The sequence below is a fragment of the Diorhabda carinulata genome, chromosome X (assembly GCF_026250575.1).
Source record: "Diorhabda carinulata isolate Delta chromosome X, icDioCari1.1, whole genome shotgun sequence".
NCBI classification, from domain to species: domain Eukaryota; kingdom Metazoa; phylum Arthropoda; class Insecta; order Coleoptera; family Chrysomelidae; genus Diorhabda; species Diorhabda carinulata.
In genome coordinates, this window is record NC_079472.1 from 31030170 (window position 1) to 31050916 (window position 20747).

At 32.1% G+C, this 20747-nt stretch overlaps 1 protein-coding gene and 1 long non-coding RNA gene across 6 annotated transcripts in view; one reads left to right on the forward strand and one right to left on the reverse strand.

Moving 5' to 3' along the window:
• The window catches only part of LOC130900950 (uncharacterized), a 172625-nt gene that overhangs the window by 101865 nt on the left and 50013 nt on the right, over window positions 1-20747 (forward strand). The gene's annotated exons all lie outside the window — the stretch shown is intronic.
• LOC130900939 (zinc finger protein rotund-like) overlaps window positions 1-20747 on the reverse strand; it is a 167220-nt gene that overhangs the window by 69207 nt on the left and 77266 nt on the right. For 3 of the 5 annotated variants that reach the window (XM_057811957.1, XM_057811955.1, XM_057811958.1), the window contains 2 exons: window positions 9912-10020; window positions 1499-1710 (listed from right to left, as the gene is read on the reverse strand). In XM_057811957.1, coding sequence (XP_057667940.1) covers window positions 1499-1710; window positions 9912-10020 — 321 coding nt within the window. Of the gene's footprint in view, window positions 1-1498; window positions 1711-9911; window positions 10024-20747 lie in introns of all 5 variants that reach the window. The other 2 variants (XM_057811956.1, XM_057811954.1) reach the window with 1 other exon arrangement.

Consider the following 20747-nt stretch of genomic DNA (forward strand, 5'->3'; position numbering starts at 1 on the left):
TCTTTCAACTGTTTTGGATTTTTCTGGAATATTCAAGCAAGTTCTCAACTCGTGCGTTAGTTTTTAGGAAATTAGAGGAATTTCTAAGCAATTTTGGAACTTTTCGTGCAGAATTTTATGATATTTTTAGAAAATTCAAGCGATTTCTAAAGAAATTTGGAAAATTCAAACGTTCTTTCAATAGTTTTGGATTTTTCGGAAATATTCAAGGAAGTTCTCAAGTCGTGCGTTAGTTTTTAGGGAATTTGAGGAATTTCTAGGCAATTTTGGATCTTTTCATGCAGAATTTCATGATATTTTTAGAAAATTCAAGCAATTTCCAAAGAAATTTGGAAAATTCAAGCGTTCTTTCAATAGTTTTGGATTTTTCTGAAATATTCAAGGAAGTTCTCAAGTCGTGCGTTAGTTTTTAGGAAATTTGAGGAATTTCTAGGTAATTTTGGATCTTTTCGTGCAAAATTTTTTGAGAATTTTGGAAAATTCAAGCAACCTTTCAACATGTTTGTTCGTTATTAGAAAATTTAAGAAATTTTTAAACAATCTTGGATCTTTTCGTACAGAATTGCATGAGAATTTTGGAAAATTCAAGCAATCTTTCAGTATTTTTGCTAGTTAATTTCTCATTTGGTTCTCAAGGAAGGAAGAATAAAAAGTATTTCTCTGATAAATGCCTAAATAGGCAAAAATGTTCATTTTTCATAGTTTATTTTCTATATTTGCAAATTCGAACAAACCATGTTTCAATTTGGTATAATGACTGTGAAAAACCGAAAATATAATCATTAAACATGAAAAGGAGTATCGTCGATCCAACAAAGTCTTGATGGGTGTTTTTTGATCGTGTAATTATATGGTAAATCCTGCTGTGCAAATTCTATGGGTACCTACTCTATTACCATAAATAACAACGATCTAATTTGTTTATACGTAGGTGGAAAGTGAATAAATTCTTTCCTATATAATTAATTTAACTATTGGGGCCCAATAAAGGACATAAGATTAGATTAATAAATAATTTATTGAAGGGTGCTTGACCTGTCTATTAAGGAAGAACCGATGTTATTTTTTCCAATTATTTTTATTAATATAAAAACAATATTTGCAAAAACGTATGTGAGGTAGAAAAAACTTCGCGATCATAAATTGAGCCGTGATTTAAAAAAGTTTAAGAAGCCCAGTTATATATTTTCTCCCCCATAACCCTTCTGGATTCAAATTAATCTTATTACTGTCTAATTTATAAATTTATATGAGATTAACTGAAGTTTAAAAGTGTGTACCGAATTGGTGCCCATTGTGAAGAGATTTCTAGACCATCCACCTTGATCGCCGGGTTTTTGTATTGCGATTTTTACCTAGGAAATCTGGCGACACTCAACCTTAATATATTTTCCATTAAATTTATTAAAAAGTAAGTAAAATTCCATAAACTAGATAATTAGGAGTGTTCTAGTCCACAAATAATCCTGTTTGGATTGATTTAAAATACAATTCTTACCTGAGGACACATCTTGCATTGATATTTCCTGGGTTGTGGACCGCCGTTTTGCATACCTCCCATTTTAGATGCGTTGATAGGTTGTGGGACTACTAGTAGCGCAGGACTTGAACCAGCAACTCCCGGACTAGAGCTACTAGACGTCGATCTACCCGACGTGTAGATTCCTGGCGTTCCCGTCATATGGTGATGGTCTTCCATACCATACAAACCTGAAACAAAAGTACCTTCACGTATTAATTTGTTAAATCCCATTTAACGAACCGGCCTATTTTTTTTTATATAAAACGACAATATAAATATTGAATGAAAAAATATGGTATCTAAATTCGATTTTTTATATGTGACCATTTTTGGTGGTTATTATTATTCTGGATTTGATTTTTTTTTGGCGGTACGTATGACTTGGACAAAATTAGACAAAGTTACCCACACGAAATAAATTTACGAATTTAAATATGATTAATACGATTCATCTACAACCATAAAATATTAGAGGACATAGACGTACCTCATTGCGATTCTAACGGGAAAAAAATTTATTTCGAAATCAAAAAATTCACAAAACATTTCGAATATAGATGAAAAGATTGAGAAAGAATAAAAGACCTTAAATTGACGAGATCTAAGGACGAAAAGATAAACAAAGAAGATTAAGATCATAACGAAATAACTAGAGGAGAAGTTTATGTAGATGGAAAAGGCAAGTGGCAACGAATTGTGGGAAATAACTTGATAATAGATTGTATACTTGTAAAAAAGATATAGAAAGAAACTAAATAATAAAAACGTGGATGAAAAACGTACAAATCGGATAAAGGGATTGAATGAAAACGAAAATAATTAATAACTATATTGAGAAGATTATAGTAAGATTGAAATAAAAAATTAATGGGAATAAGCGAAGAAGGGAAAACGAAGAATTCACGGTAAACACAATTGAGATGAAGAAGGAAAAGTGGGGACAACAGAATGAATATAATGAAGGAGTAATAATAAAAGAAATAAAGTAGTAAATTGGAACGTAACGATTTTTGTAATAAACACAAATAGAATTATGAGAAATGTGATGGAAACAATGAAAAAACATTGATAAAGGAATGAAGAAATTAATAAGAGAAGACGGGGGATGAGAAAGTAAGTAGAAAAAATCAAGAGAATAGTAATAAATAGAAAAAAATGTAATGATTATAATATACATTTTAGTCTGTTTTTTATTTTAGATATATTCAATTCGGAATATTTTCCACGTAAATTTCTGAAGAATTCTGGTTATAGTCAAGGTTTCAAATTTTGATTACTTTCATTCAGTTGTAAACGTAAATAATAAAGGAAACATAAGCGTCGTAATCTATTTTTCCTTTTTTGTTTTTACAGGGTTCCCAGCAAAATTTGCCTGATAAATTCCCTGACTTTCCCTGACCAAAACTCAAAAAATTCCCTGACCAAAAGGTACGCGCAAAATCATCTTGGATTACTTAGCATTTTAACAACTTTCCACAACTCTGCGAAATTTTTATCATCGTCCAATATGTCAAAAAAGAACTTATCAAGGCCAACTTCATCTGTGGGTACTTTAAAAAAAGTTTCAAATTCATGTTGAAGACGCAGATTGGCTGCATTGGTTAAATTAATGTACTGCTGCTTTGCTTTTTCGGCAACATCATCCTCAACTCTGTTAGCGTGAACCAAGCACTGAAGGGCCACTTGACACCTCTGAATACCAATTTTGGGCTTATGTTTAATAATAAAAGGATCTAACGCAGAAACACCCCGAACGATCAAGAACTTCACAGGACTCCTTTCTTTCAGTTTTTCAACAATAGCAACAAGAAGTTCCCTGCACTGCAATCGAAAGTTCATAACATCTCTCTCATCTACTTTGACTTCTGGCAGCAAAACCAACATCAATTTTTTTGTAATGAAGAAAGTTTTCAAATTGACATAGGTTAATATCAAGCAGTTGCTTCACAGTAATTGCAGCCTTTAATTTATCATCACTGACAAATCTTGTCATGAGGGCTCTGATTACATCATGCAGTGCTTCATACAAAAAGGGAGCAAGTGGCTTTGGACTCTGAAATCTTTTCAAAAAGGGTTCCAATTCAGCTGCAATTAATTTAAAAAAACTCAGCTTACATTTCATCAGCGGATCTTTAGCAGCTTGTTTTATCGTAGTTGCAGGATTACTTGAAAGAGATTTGTTGTTTTCAACAAAATTTTTAACATGATCAAAAATTTCAAGTGCCCTTCCTAGACACTGTACATGTTCCACCCATCTAGTGCTGCAAAATTTCAAAGGATATATTTTACTGCCTGTAACAGCAGTAAATTCTGCACGGCGAGAAGGAGAATCCATGTTTTAAGGATCCATGGACCACATGCAGACCACAAGTACCCATATCAAGCAGCTTTTTCCCATTAAAATTTGACACATTATCTTCATATTTAACTATTAACTTCCGCAGAAAGCAGTTGTTCACATTTGGGCCATCCATAGAAACCTGAAGCAGATTAAGAAGTGGCAATGTAGATAAACCTTTTATAAATTTTTCAAGCAAATCATCAGCAGTAGCTTTTCCTAAAAATACACTATTTAAGTAACGGGTTGAAACCTGGTGTGAGAATGTTCATCCCAAAATCTTATTACTAAATCCATTTGCCCTTTATGGGTAACTTTATTGAATGCTTCATCAAAACAAATAACAAAATCATTACAGAGCTGGAGTTACTCCAGATTTTACTTTATTTTAGGATTTTCCGACTTTTTGAAATTTTTTGTAAATTTCCCTGACTTTTTGAGAATATTTCCAAATCTCCCTAACTTTCCCTGACCATTTTGCAATTCCCTGACTTTCCAGGTCGCTGGGAACCCTGTTTTAATTTACTGAATAATGATTGTCTTTGCCCCCTTCAAGTTACGACATTGTCTATACAAACATATTATACAGATGTCTATTTCAAGTTAGCCTTGATATCGGTAATATCGCCCGGAGGCAGTTACTACACATAGAAGAGTGAAAAAAAAAAACGACTTGCAATATTTTGGCCGACCAAAAACGAACAAAAACCTGCAGGTTTGAGATTTCCTGTTTGACGGGTTGTTTCATTTGAATAAAACAAGACCTTCGATAGTTTTTTTTTTTACTTCATATACGAGTCTGTTTCCAAGATGATTTTATTGCAGTTCATTTACCTGAACGCGTTAATACTAATAAAAAAAAATAAAATAAAATAAAATTTGAATGACGTATATAATTTTCGTATTCAATAAAATGTTTAATTAAAATCTATGCATTAGAATTTATTCTGATACGCTAGATCGCGTGGTAGGACGTGCCTTGGTAGTTAATTCTACATGTTTTCACTTCTCCAAAGGAAAAAGTCTAGATCAATTGATGTTCTAGATCTCTGCAAGCGAACTCCATGTTTACTAGGTCTCTAGGAAGGATTATTTTGGTCGACGACCTTTCTTTTATGCACTAAGCTGTCTAAACTTCTGGTTAGCTCTGGATCGTCTATAAACCCAGTATCTAGTTTGTGACTGGGCCTTGTAGAGAATTAGAAGCGAGTATATCTTTAATGTACAGTAGAAAGAGATGCATCCTTGGGGAACACCAGCGTTGTCCTCAAACCTTAGCGACCTGGATGGATCTGTATTTGAGATATTTACTAAACTAGTCGATGAGTGGTTGTTTGTCAATTTTGGTATGGCTTAGACATCATGAAGCATTTCCTCGCACTTCTTTGACCACTTATTTGATCCTTTCTACCTTTTCTGGTGTAAAGATAATTTGATTTGAACCATCACGTACGCGTTCTTCTTCCATTTTTTCTCATCCTGCGTTTTTTCTTTTATCTATTGTCCTCTTATTCCCCTGTTTAGTTCTTCCTCGATGTTCGTTTATTGTTTTTTAACGTTCGTGCTTAATTTATCTTCCGTATTATCTTTATTCCATCTTCCATTTCTTTATTGCTTTTGAATTTTCTCTATTTTGGTTTATTTCCTTGGAAATCTGTATATTTTGATATTTCCTTTTTGGCTTTAAACTGAGTCTAAATTGCACCGGATAACCTTTTTTAAATTTGAATTTAAAGTGTATTTCCGTCTTTATCATTATATCAACAATTTTCCTTTGGAATAATGAGTATTTTCAAAAATATATTCTTCTGAACATCATTCAATTGTTATGTAAGAAATTTCAATTAAAAAACCGACGAAAAAAAGGAATAAACAGAGTAAACTATTAATATTTATATTGAATCACTCTGTACATTCTTATATCATATATTATTATTATTCAAGCATCATAAAAAATTGTTGTATCACCGCTCCTTAAAATTTTGGACCACTTATTGTAAACATTTATAGTAATGACGTCATATTTGTATTCTGGAGATTTTTTGCTATCGATATATACGTGATTGAATGCGGCGTTGCCGGTTTGTAGAATAAATACGAAAATTACAATAAAACAATTAACATTTACAAATAAACGTATATAACTACAGATAAGTTTGATAATAGTTTATTGTAATATATAATTTATTTCCCAACATTAATCAACTCATTGTATTTACAAAGAAGTTGCGTTTATTATTTATATATATACAAAGGGCATATCTGCATAAAAAAAAATTAAAGTAAACAAAGCAATCGACATTATTTAATACAGAATCTTTTAGATCGACTTAAATTCTTATTCGATGATTTTTTATTTTATTTATTTTTATTTAAATCAGGTTTTTTTTCTGTCATTTTTGATCAACATTGTGAACAAAGATTTTCCTAAATCAAATTACGGAACCAAAAAAAAAATTATTTCAATTGTACTAATTTTTATTTTACGATCATCAATGTGATCAATTCTAAGAAAGAACGTTCTTGGTCTAAACTTTTATGAAGTCCTTGGTCAGGGGCCCCAACACAATAATATTAAATTCCGCGTGTTCGACGTTGCCAGATTCGTTTATAAATTTATCCTTTCGTTGAAATAATTCTTTTTAACAGCATTGATTTTAGAAATTTGAAGCAATTATTTTTATTTCATCAACTGTCGTGCTGAAATGATGAATTTTTGGAACTACTTTATTGACTTTGATGATTTTTTTCAACAATTTCCTCATGATCCATAATCTATTCATTTTCCCGCCAATTGACTACTGTGACGTCACGCGATTAATCTTTGAACCGACTCTACTTACACGAAAAGATGTCTTGCAAACCAAAAATAATTTCTTCGGTGTTTATAATTGAAGTTTAGTCTCAGTTAGCTCTATGAGACGCAAAAAACCTGCTGTACTTTATACTTTTTCAACCAAGACATCTTGGTATCGGTTGAAACGTCTTCCTAGACTACAACGTGAAGAAATATACACCCAGCAGAAGTTTTGGTGATAGAAAACGTTCGGGGCGGCCACGAAAAACCACAAACATTGAACATAAACGTATTGAATTGATCGGCGACGACTCTCGAGTCCAGATATAGCAGGGATCTGTATGTGAAACACGATGGAGATTCGGTGATGGTTTGGGGATGTTTTGGAGGAAACGCGTCTGGTAAAAAAACGATTCCAAGCATTCCTCGAAGTTGTGCAAAGACAAATTAGACAGTTAAGTAAGAAAGCAATGTCCTATTTCCATGGCACATCGTTGGAAAGATGTTGGGAACCAAATAGATGATGTTAAAGAGAATGATTACATTGATAAATCAAAAATTCGATTATATAAAAAATAGATATCAAAATCGATAGTATTGTTTTTATTTGTTTTCGTAGGATCTTCATTCATATATAGATCGAGCTTACCAAAGACAAAAAATATTTTCGTTCGTTTCACAATGTAATAATGAATCAAATCGCCTAATAAATCCAAGATTACTCGTTTATTTTTATTAGTTTCTACATAAAACGTTGAAGTATTCAAATAATTTCAGAATGAAGAGAAATACCTTTGTCGAGTATTAAAAATAATAACGTAACTTAACAATCTTTCTTCCTTGCAGCTGTAGAACAACACCGGTTAATTAAATCCGCATAAAATATGCAATAAAATAACAGCAAATTAAAAATGCACAAGACGTTCATTTATTGTTGTCATTTTGTAACGTCGCTGAAATTTGATGAGTATTTACCGGTTTGGTTAAATTTTTCCATTCTACTTGTATATAATAACATTTTAACCCCATAACAAATGACGCAATTAATATTTAATTAAGTTGAATACGAGTGTCGATTCAGCCCCATCAAAACAGTTTATAATAAAATTGATATAACCCCTGTTCAAAGTTATCTCAATGACCTACAAGTCTTATACATGATTTCTACTATTGAATTAACCTCAAAACAGCTTCTCTAATTTTCTCCTTCAGCTACTATCAAGAATTACCAGCTTGCCTCGACGATTTCCCTATCACCTTTAGATGAAGTAACCAATTCGTCTACTAGACGGTTTTCCTGCAGCTTTTTTGCAACTTGACAAACGAATTCATAAGCTAATTAGTTAAAGCAGGGAACAATCCACGCCAAAAGCAATTTGGTTCGACGAGTCAAACGTCATAGACAGCGGAAAAGAAATGGAACCACACCAAAATTTTTTTCTTTATTAGAAACATTTCCAAAACAAACCGTATCCCAAATGCGCTTTTCCTTTCATGGAGAACTCATTCTATGAGCATGGAAAATTCTTTACCTGAGGGAGTTTTTACGTAAAACCAACTCAAGCTCTGCACAGTTAAATTTTCTTATTGAACATCATTTTCGACATAATTTCGACTTGTTTTCGTAATTTTACAAAGAAAATTTACTTATTTAATTATCTATATCAAATTTTAATTTCAGTCGTAGATTCAATTCACCCCAATAAAAATAATGTATTGTCATAAAATTTTGATTTCATGTCTAGACTATAAATAAGCGACCGGAGACGATAAAAAATATTTATGTTCAACTAAAACCATAAAAATAGAGATGCACCCTTTATTATCATTTTTATTTTTCTTAGGTAGACATAAACCTAGATTGGTTGCCAGTAAGATACTTTACCCTTATCCTATTTTCGCTATGAAAATAAAGAAAATTTGAAATTTGTAAGTAAATCGTCGAGATTCTCATAGTTTATTCACTAGAATTTGATTTTATCACATTTAACAACGTGAAAAAATCATTAAAAAACTATAGTCTAACAAAGTAAAAATGAAATTGATCAGCTTCATTATCAGTACATAAAAACAAGCACTAATTACGTAGGGACCTTTTTCTAGATTGCTATTTCTATGCCACTGATCGCCGATCAAATTTATTGATCAATACGTTTATCTTTAATTATTTTGGTTTGTCGTTGTCGTCTTAAATGTTCCTATAGCCAAAACTCCTGGTGGGTGTATATTTTTACACGTTGTAGCCGTCGAGGTGTTCAGAATATGAATACTTGTGATTAACGCACACGAATCTCCACCGATAATTACTAATTTCAAAACTAACAAGTCTTTATTTACGATAACGGAAACAATTCAAAAAATATAAATCGCAGCACGTTTTTGCGTCTCACAGGGACTAAACTACAATCATAAACACAAAAGAAATAACTCAAAGTTGATGTCGGTGTATTATTTTCAAATTTAATGAAAGGATTATGGGGTGGGCAAAAACTCTTGATCGCTAGTGTATATATATACACAAATTATTACAAAAATGGCGTTAAAATTTACATTTTCTCGTCGAATTCACATAGAGTGAAGTGTGGAGCAGAACATTCGGACTTAATTGATGTGAAAAACCATTTCTTTTAGCCGAAAAACGATGAAAATCTGTCACTATACATTTCAAACTATATATATAGTTAAAATGATTATTTACAGATATTTTGCAATGACTGCGTGCCGAGCGAAGCGAGGTACGCAGCACAAAGAAAATTATATTTTCTAAGTTTTCTATAGAATCGAAACTTATTTGGAAAATACGTAAAATTACGATTATAATCGATTTCATATGAATCCAAAAGTCAGTGAACCTTTAACCTTCGTGTTTGAGTTAACGAGATAATGGAAATTAATTTTTAAAACGAAAAACGTGGAACTAAATTCTGAAAATTACATTTGTATAGATATTTTTCAATGATAATGATTTATTTATATATTATCTAATATAAAGGTCTCTTTTTATTTCTTAGACTAATTTGAGGTTATTTTCGGTTTATACTGTTCCTCTCATATTCTTCAATAACTTCAAATCTTGGGGATCGGTTCTAAGAATGGAAATTTATCAAAAACCCTTCGAGGAACACTAAGGGTTCATATAAACTGATTTTTGATCAAATTTACGGAAACCGAAGAAAAAATAACGTATACAACTCGATTATATCAACTTTTTTCGTTATACACCTTTACACTCGTATAAAAATTGTTTCTTTTACCTTTTTGCATCTGATTGTGATCATTCATTTTCGATTCGTATCCTTGCTTGTTAATACCCATCGTATTTCTTGTCCAATTGGGATAATCGTCTTTTGCGTGTTGGCCACACTGCTGAAACAAAATATTAAGTACATTAATTATTAAAATAAAATTTCCACTTTGAAATTTGATAGTAATATTTTAATCAGAGAACCGTTTAATGTTTTACGTGTGAAAATAACAGTGATTCAAAACTTTTTAGGAATTGCCGAGTTGATGTTTAATGTAGTTAATCGAAATAATTCGATTACTACAATCGAATTATCGAGTGGAATCGTGAGTGTTGGTGTAGTGGAAGTGTAGACAATGTGTAATCCAAAAATTCCGAGTTTGGATTTTATGATATTGGAGCTTAAAGCTCTTGGTTATCGGATAAAATGATTTACTTAAACTTTTTGATACTTGGACGTTTTTAAGTTCTTCGTGATGATTTGTTTCAATTTTAGGTTTTCTTTTCTTAAAAAATCAATCGAAAAGCCTCAATAAACGTCAATTTTCACAGATCATTTCAAACTGATTTTCATACAAAAGAGAACTAAAATCAAGACAAAATAAAAGTTTAAAGCGTTGCTTTATTCGCCATATGAGTGGAGATTTAATACTTCAAGATCCTTCGTGCTAAGATTGTAAACCTGGGTATAGAGGTGGCAAGTGAAGCAGTAGAAAATCAAACATTGGAAAGATCTATAAAAGTTGTCGAATAATGCCACACAAATTAACTGAGATTCCAGCTAAACTTCGAGTAAAGATGTTTAGACAGTTCCTTGCCCTCAGTGCCATTTGGTTGAAACTGACAAGCATTCGTTGTAGATTTTACCATTTTTATCAATTTTACAATGAGCAAACGGTTTAAAGCAATATAAACTGTCTTGTAGGAGAATTACCCATGGCAATTTCCCTTCACGTTTGATTGAGGGATAATCATCCAACACATCAATATGATACTAAAATCTGTCAAGCAGATCACACGGACGATGCCTTCTAATCCTTGGCTGGGTGGGAAGTGCAACATGATTGCCGTGAGAAGTTCTTGCTGTAGGACCTCTATCTTTGTCTATGTTCTCTCCAAGATAAAGCGATAAAGCTGTTGGATACATACCAAGGAGCATCTACAATAATTTTGAGTACTTTCGATTGAAATTTTACTAGTATAGCTACACTTGAGTTAGATGCAGTACCTAATAGTTGAATACCGTTAACTCCAGATGGGTTTTTAGTGCGATTTTCTATATTAGCAGCTTGTTATCAATTGTTAGTTGAGATTTTCGATTTATTAACCAATACAGTTTGTTGAATTCTAGACCCTATTGATTCGTATGTGTATGCTTCAAATTAGCCGTCGGTCCAGATGAATTCCAAGATATTTTACACTCTCTTTCTATTGCAGAAGATTAATATTACAGTTGAGGGTAGGTAACATTTATTTTGATACTCCAAGTTTTTAGCTACAAGTAAATGGCGTCCAAGTTTGTCTTATATTTTACAATGAAGACAGCATCGTCTGAGTAGCATACAATTCGAAACTTACTTGACTTCGTTTATCAACATTTGCAGAAAATTGACACCCTGTCAAATTCTTGTTGTTATTGGAATGTTTGACTATTGTATTGAGATACCTTTTATGTAATATTAAATTCTCGTTAGTTTAAACACCACTCTATCGTCGTTATTTGTGAATATAAGAATTTCTGTGTATTCAAAAAAATATTTTATAGAAAAATCCCGGTTTTCAGCAATTAAGGACCGGAGGCCAAAAAAATCACGATATCAATAAAATAACGAAAGAAGGCGTTCAAAAACCGTCTGTTTAGGTAGCGGGCGGGGAGCCTTGAAGTGGGGGGTCGTGACCTTGCTGTTACCAAGACAACGAGACGCTAGTTACCCCCTGCCCCATCGCCGCGTCATGACGTTGTCTTTCGTCCAGGGAAAAATATGTAGAATTATTCGGATGTAGGTCGTTGTAGTTGTAGAAATATATTGATAAAAAAATGTATCATACTACATCAATATACTATGAAGAAATAGAGATAATTAACAAAGAAGAAATAAGATCAAAATTTTTAACAAAAACTGCTAAGCCGGTGCCTCATTTGGAATCATAAGATCAATCCAGAATAAAGAATCTTCATGAGAATACTACAAACAATATTGATGATGATGAGAGAATTAATAACCTAAAACAAATTTACTTCGTCTGATAAGACACAGTTAAAACGAATAAAAGAATAAATGATGTGGAAGGAATGCCTGATGAATACATAGTTAAAGAATCGTCACTAATCGAAGGAAGACCTAAAAGTAGATTTTATAAGAGATAGTGCTAAGCTTTAACAACGGAAGTAGCTTCAAAACAATAATTTCCAAAAAACAAAAAGAGAAAGCAGACGTATGTGTTATGTACACAGTCATTTCTCTTTTGGAAAAGCTACAGTGAAGAAATAGACAAACACCAGAAGTTTTGACGATAGAAAACGTTGAAGATAAACGTTTTAATTAGTAAATTTGATCGAACACTCACATATATAGAAATAGCAGCTCAGATCATTGAATCTAGGGATCTGACTTCGCTTCTACAGTGAAAAGTAGATCGAGAGAAGATAGGAGTGATGAATCAAAGTTGAGGTTTTTGGGTTTAAGAGTGTTTGTGTGCAGGTAAAAAATGTGTAATTTCAACTGTAAAACTCGGCGGGGATTCGGTGATGGTTTGGGGATGTTTTGGAGGAAAAGCGTCTGGAGTTTTGGTCAAAATTGTTGGGATTTTGAAAAAAGAAGGCTATAAAAAAATTTATACGTTCCGACCAGCGTTTGAACGGTAAAAAATTTATGAAAACGATCCCAAGCATTCCTCGAAGCTGTGCAAAGACAATTGAAGTCAGAAAGCTTCTATTTCACATCGTTGGGATATCTTGAAAGACATTGGTAACCAAATAGATAATTATTTTTCGAAATTGTTGAGAACAGTACTAAAATGAATATCAAAATCTATCGTATTTGTTTTTTTCTGTAGTGTATCACGTAAACTATAGGGTGGGCGAAAACTTCCAACTGATAGTTGTGGTTCTCAAATATTCAAAAAAGTTACACACTGTATGTTTGAATTTTTTTACGACCACATTTATTTGGATTCAATCTTTGAATAGAAATATCAAATTATGCTTTAAAGTATCTTCTTGACTAATTTTTATATAAAAATTTCAGTACAATTTAGTCGTTTTTAAATATAAGGTAATAATAGTTTGTAGCTGCTCAACTTTTTGTTACCTGACACGTTTAAATAGTGAAGGTATTGTCGTTCAATTCGTAGCTGCGGGCGTTTTCATTTCATCCCGTCTTGAATGAAGCGTTTGAAGGGGTAGACGCGCTTTTATAACATGTGAGAAAATAGAACTTGTTGCGTATACGTAATAACATAATTTCAATGAAGTTCTTTCATTATATTTTACATTTAATGTCGTATTATGAAGCGTATGAGTGGGATTTTTAGTCATTTTAGATATATGCTTGTTTAAGCGAAAGGTATTAGGCCTCTATTCATTTTTGTATCAGATAATGGTCGATTTCTATCACTAATTTTGTAATTTCATGAAGACGATACACAAAATATTTATGAGGATGGTTACAGAAGTATCTGGTTGAACAAAGAAAATCGTCGTCACGTCGTTTGATTGACCATTCGTCTTCGCGGATCGTACAGCCTCGTTTAATCTCTACTACCCAATATTTTACTATTGATAACGAAGGATCTGTCTCACTAAACATAGAATCTAGTTTTTTACATGTTTACGAATTCTCTAGAAACGTAACTACCGCCATCCCTAGGTCAGGCCAGGTACTTCTCGTATTTTACGTTAAAAGCATAAAGAAAGTTTAAAAAATTCCTCGGCAATTATTCTTATTTAATTAATAATATGTTAATTTTTATGGTTAACATTCCTAGTTATCAATTAAATCAAGTAAATAATTAATTAAGAGTAAAATAAACAAGACTAGTAATGGGAAACTGTCCTTTGATCATTGACGAATTCATCATTTTCACCAGTTAAAAAATGTAGAGCAAACAAGGCAAAAAAGATGCTTCCATTTAGCAAATATATGAAAAAACCGCAGTGCTCTGATATCGATAAATGACTAAATTCGTAATCAAAAGTAGTGAACGTTATATTCGACAATGATTTTAATGAATCTTTTCGTAGAATAAGTTTTTTTTCTACATATATATATATATATATATATATATATATATATATATATATATATATATATATATATATATATATACATCAGGATCACACTAATCCTTTTTTTGATGCACAAGTACAAGCTATGTCGTCACCCAGGGACAAATCATCATCAATCACTCATTTTCCAATAAACCAATCAATATTTATCAAAATAACGACACCTGGACATTCGAGGCCAAATCTTTCTGGTTGATTTAAGAGTTTCGTTTCTTGACATGCCCATTTAAATGAAAAGATTCGTCAAAAAAACATGCTAAGTTGCTAAAACGATGATTCAAGCAGATACAGTTTCAAGGACAACAATATTTGACGCACCAAAGTTGTTGGACCTAACCTCAAAGAGTCGTTTCGAAACTTGGATACTGATTAATTTCCTGTAATTGATAAAAGGATCGAAATTGAGACCGAAAATAAACAAGTTTCGACACTGTTTGATAATGATGAGAGCTATTCACTATTCATCGAATTTTTTGTTCATACCTCGTATATAATTATTCTTGAAAAGACTTTTGGTAATTATATTTGGATTTTAATGATCTTGGTCTCAAAATGTTCCATTTTACGGCGGATTTATAAAAAAAATTAGTAGAAATAGCTGGAATGAAAATTTCTCATAGTTTTACTGTTTTAAATCGTAAAAAAAACCGGTTTTGCAAAATAATCCTTTACAAAAAATTATCTCATTATCAGATAAAGTTCTTATATTTTTTTTGTATTCTACATAAATTAATGAACAATTTAAAAAAAAAATCCAAAAAGAATGATTTTTTCAGTTTTTATAGCTTAAAATGAAATCGATGAAAAACAATCAATTTTCGTGAATAGCTTCGTACTATATTCTTAAATGTTAATAGTTTTTGGACCATTAAAAATCGAAAAATAGATAAATTTTATAATTTTGGTCTCAAAATGTTCCATTTTACGACGAATTTATGAAAAACGCGGGGGTAGTGGCTGAATTTGCGGTTTTTAATAGTTTTAAACCTTAAATAGTAGAAAAACTTTTTTTTTATAAATCCGCCGTAAAATGGAACATTTTGAGACCAAGATCATTAAAATCCATCCATTTTTCGATTTTCTAGAGCCAAAAAACCAGGTGACCGTGAAAGTGTATAATTACCAGACTTTTATCTGTCAATTTGCAATAGTTTGGGTTTGAACGTTTTCGGCAATCATTATTTTTGTATATAAATTTGATGGTTCACAATTTGTGATTGCGATTGTACGCGCCGTCTCTTCGTACGGCGCGTACGCCTCCGCTGCCGTTCCCTTCGCTTTCTTTCTTTCTCTAGCGAGCGCCGCCCGCCTACTCCATATATCGTTCTCTTTCTACCATCCTCCGCTATACGAAAAAAAAGCAAACGACGAAAAAAACCAAGAAAAAACGTAATCTTTTTTTTCGGCGCAAGCGTATCAGGGAAAAAAGTGGAGAACCCCTGTCGACCTCCCGTCTATCCTTTCTATTGATTCGACGGCGTTGGGCCGTTAACAACCCGCCGACGAGTTCTTCGTCTCCTTCTCGTCTAGTCCTGCCAGCCATACCTGACCTCAGTTAAGCCGAACATCCTTCGGCAGGACACATCATCATCGATCTTATTTCTACGGCCGGGGATTTTTTTTTCCATCACGAGACCCGAACATTTGTCCTGCTGGGGGTGACTAAATGTTAACGACGGCGAAGACGTCTTCAAGGGTAATGTCAAGGGTGATTCTTGACGAAGGGTACATTTTTTCTTGAAGACAAGTATACGAGGTTATAATATTGAACAACGGATGAAATTATTTGTGTTTTAATTATCATTTAATTTGTTATATCGATTGGAAAATTCCTTTATTGAAAAATCAACTAACCTTTATCGAAATGAATTGAAGTTTTGTAATAATAACTATAAACAGTTTAGAAAATAGAGAAAATGTTTTGAGTTTGGAAAAATATGTTAGAATACTATAGAAATCTGCATTTTTCAAGTATATGTCAAATAGCAGTCGTATGACATCACGTTCTGAGTACGTTCACCATTAAAAATGTCAAACTTTACGATGTCAATGTCAAATTTGACATATTTACATCAGTGTTACCATATCTCAAAACTTAAGTAGGAATTCTCGTATTGTGGGTATTTGAAAACAAAGATTTTTCGATTTAGAATGTTAATTATTATCTTGTATGGATGTTTTAAAAATCTTGTGAAGATTGTGTTAGAGTTAACGATGCCGTTAAACCCCAACTGTCATTCAAAACGTTAAATACCTTATAGTATACGGGAAGAAGCTTATTTTTACCATACCAAAGGACATCTATTGAAGATAAAATTGATAATCTCCCAATCTAACCTCATTCATAATAGAACCGAAAAATAAAACAATCCCTCACACTCGAATGCATACCAAAAAGCTCATGTGAACATTATTTAATAAACCAAAACATCCGAATATGATAAAAGGGCGATTATGCAGATGAAGAACCCTTTCTTTTACCTTTCGAACGACACCCCGCCGAGAATGAGAGACAAGAAGATGGGGTTAAATACCTTCGGGGCATCAACTCTTCAACTAATCTTAGTCAGTATGCATTTAGTTTGGATTTTCGCAAGGAACATTTGTGATTTTTTTTTCGCAGTCTCATTTGAATAGTTTCGAGGATATGTATTCGGGATAAGTGGTTTGAGAACTTTTTTCGGGGCGCTATAAAAAATTGTCCTTTTTACATAAATCCGTTGGGTATACAAATTATTACCCTAATCAATTTGGCGAAAAAAAAAAAAATAAAAATCCAAACTAAAAATCTTAGAAGAATTTTTATTGTCCATGTTTTAGACCCGTAAATCTTTAAAAATAGTTTATACAAAAATTTGTGGCTTATAAAATTCAAACATCGGGATCTTTGGGCAACATTATACGCGTCCAATTGATCTCAACCACAATTTTTTAGCAAATTGATCTCTTGGAGTGGTCTACACGCAGTCCCGATTTAACACGTGGACTTTTTCTTGTGGGGTTATGTAAAATCTACAGTTTACCATAAGAAATAGAAATCATCGCATCATTTGGACGATGTTGTTTTTAAAAAATGATGTATTTTGATATGTAATGAAAATTTTTCCGATAAATTGGTTACTTTTTTAAGAATTGTTTCTTTATGTGAACTTTTTTCCGAGACACATTGTATCTCATTAAAAAGCAAATAATTTATAATTTTTTCTTGTATAAATCATCAACTTATTAAGAATCGATGAGAATACAATAATTTCATAAATTCTCCCAATTATCTTTGTCAGGTTTACCAGTTAAATTCAAAAATTACGATTCAAAAACGTGAGGAAATTTCGGAATTGAAATTGTGTGTTTTTTTTTCTGATTTACAATAATTTATTCAATTTTTTATATATCTTTTTGAGAAATTGATACGTCATGCTCATTTTAATTCTTTAACGTATTATTATCAAACAGAATATGTCTGAAAACAAAATTCTATCCAACTGCTGCAAAAAGGGCAGTCCCACAAAAGATCCAACATTTCTTGAGAGTCACAAAAAACAGCCAAAACACATTTGCATTTACCCCACATACAATTTTAAACAAAAGGGCAACCCTTTAATTTTTTTGTATGTATCTGTGAATGAATACCCCATGTATAGTGTTTTTTCTTCAATTTTTTTTTGTCTACAGCTATTCTCTTACCTGTTTTCTCACGATGCAAACGATCATCTATCTTCTCATTTGTCTATGTCGTTATTAAAATGTGGATTTGCATACGGCATTTAGGCGATTTTTTACCCTTAGAGAGTCGTGCATATGTTTAATTTTGAGGAATTAGAGAGCTTAGGACAAATAACCGGTTGAAGATTACGAGGATACTTTGGGAAAATACTTATCCTGATTATTTATAAACGTGATGATGCAAAATTGTACAACTCTCATTTGTATTGAATTGATATATATTACGAAAAAACAATATTATTAACAAAAGTTTTGAAAAGACGAAAAGATATTTCAAAAAATAAAAATTGTAATTTAATTTAAAAGAAATCTTTTCGATATTCCAGTAATTAATCATTATTTAAATAAAAACAAAAGTGATAATGTTAAATATTAATAAATTAACGACTGTATATACGAGGTTTGTATATAAAATAAGGTTCCCAATCAGTTGGCATCAAGTTATTTTTATCCGCTAACATATATAGTAAACGTTGAGAGTTTCCAACTGTCGCTGTCGAAAAAAAAAAACAATCCTTCAAGTATAATCTTAGACAAAAAAATTACCCTTTAATACCACTTTAAATATACGCAGACCCTTCATTTTTTATACGCACATTTCCTTCCTACCTGTTTTTCTCACGTGATGTAAATATGTACGTAGCATCATCTATCTTCTCGGTTTGTCTCATCTTTAATAATCATTTTTGTCACATACATCGATTTGCATACTTGCACAATCTCAACCCCAGATTTTTCGTTTATGCAAATGCCTTTAGTTTTACGTCCTTTCGCTATGGTCCTTTAGTTTTTACTATTATCTAAAGGATAATTCATTTTATTTATGCATCGTTAGATAGATAGATGCGGAAACTTTCGGCTTGGGAATCCTTCTTGGGTAGCTAGCAAAAACTGGTTTTTTTGTTGGGTATCGCACAATGAGATGTAATTGTAGGTTCATTTAAATTCGTATTGTTCGGTAATTTAGTTCTTATACGAGAACGGTTTAAGGAATTCCTCACCCAACAAAGAAAACATAAAAACCATTCGGTACTTTCTTGCAGTTTCCGCGGACATTCGCTACAAGAATAATCATGGTGTCGAGATTTTTCGTAATTTTCCCTTTTTATGCATAGCCGAAACTGTCTGAAATTAGACCCAAACTTTCTCGTATAGCATGAAGACGTAGAGACGAAGTACAGGTTTCAAAAAATATCTGTAAGTTGGAGAATCTCAAATCGAGAACGTATTTGTCTAATAAATGAGTCCAATACTGACTGGCTTGCTGCAGCTACCTTTCCATCATCAACGTACAGCACAACGATGATTTGACCACCCTCAGTATGCATATAAGGATCCTCGCTGCTTTGATCAAATCCCAAACCGGTCATGAAGTCATCAAAAGTCTTATTCCAACAGCACTTTAGATACTATAAATTTCGTTCAAGTCGTGAAACACCTTCCTGTTCAATCCTTTGGGTTGTTTCATGAAGATTTCCTCGACATCAACGTATAAAAACACAGTCGAGACATCAAACTACCGCATCCGAGCAACTGGACCAAAATTTAAATTGATTTTAATGTTTTAATCGAAACTAAATTCAGAACGACATAATTTATGGTTTTACAATCGAGATGACAGTATTGTGAAATTATTATTTGAGCTTTTGCATTTTCAGCTTCACGATTCTGAACGCATCATACAACTCCAGCACGTCCATAGCAGCAACTTTCCACGTCGGTTAATCTTCTGCAAGTTTCGATGGTTTCATACTTTTCACGCAATTTTAGAACTGGACGAGTTCGAATTTAGCGATCGAAGTGATCACAAAATAAAACGAAAACTTCTAGGATAACCCCCTAGGTCGCTTAGATTTCGAAACACAACACTGTTGAACTTTTCCTGGACTATATCAGATCTTATAGAAAGATTACTTAAAATTTTATTGTATGAAGTCATTAATCAATTAAAGAACCTTTCAAATTGATAATTATATTACATATCGGAATATTCGTCCGCATTAAAACTAGATTGAAAACATAAATAGCTTAAAATAACAGCGTATTACATCGATAACATCGATAAAGGCGAGATAAGGTCCCGGTGGAGGTGCCGGTAATGATTATGCACTTGCTTATAATGAAGTTTGAAAGGGATTTTAGACAGATCATGATTTTTAAAATTAAAATTGTTGAAATTATACATCGTTAATTTCGTATGAATTTTAGTTTTTTCCCCATATCTGCATAGTTTTTTTTCGGAATCGTGAAATTGATGTAAAATATTCATCGAAACTTATAACAAAAAACAGTTTTATGGTTTTTCGGTTCCCAAAAATGTTTCGTACAACTTGGAAAGATCGAACTCTTTCAAGCAGGAAAAACAAAGCATTTTTTTATGTCTATATTTGAAATTGGCGGAAAATGAAGTGAATTCTGATCACAGCTCATTTCATTTAAGAAAAAGTGTGAATTTCACTTGAAGTTTGTTCTTAAACTATTCAGCTACCACTGGGTTATCACTTTGTAATCTTAAAAAGTACTTGCTTATGTTTGATGAACTTAATATCTAAACTTGAACGCAGTTAACGTCGGAAAAACTCATATTTTAATCAAAAAATAAACACAAATTTTCTAACTTGTATCAGTTCTACTAAAATAGATCTACAAAGTATCTAAGAAGTCTTCTTAACATTGTTAACAAAAATATCCAACACGAAATGAAAATATCGATTGTTTATCCCACAACCGTCTTTTTGTTTTCTTAGATAGACCTACGAGAATATATTGAAAAATTTTTAGCCTACTATAGAACCAAACAAAATTTTAATGTCAAAATATTTCATTACTCAACAT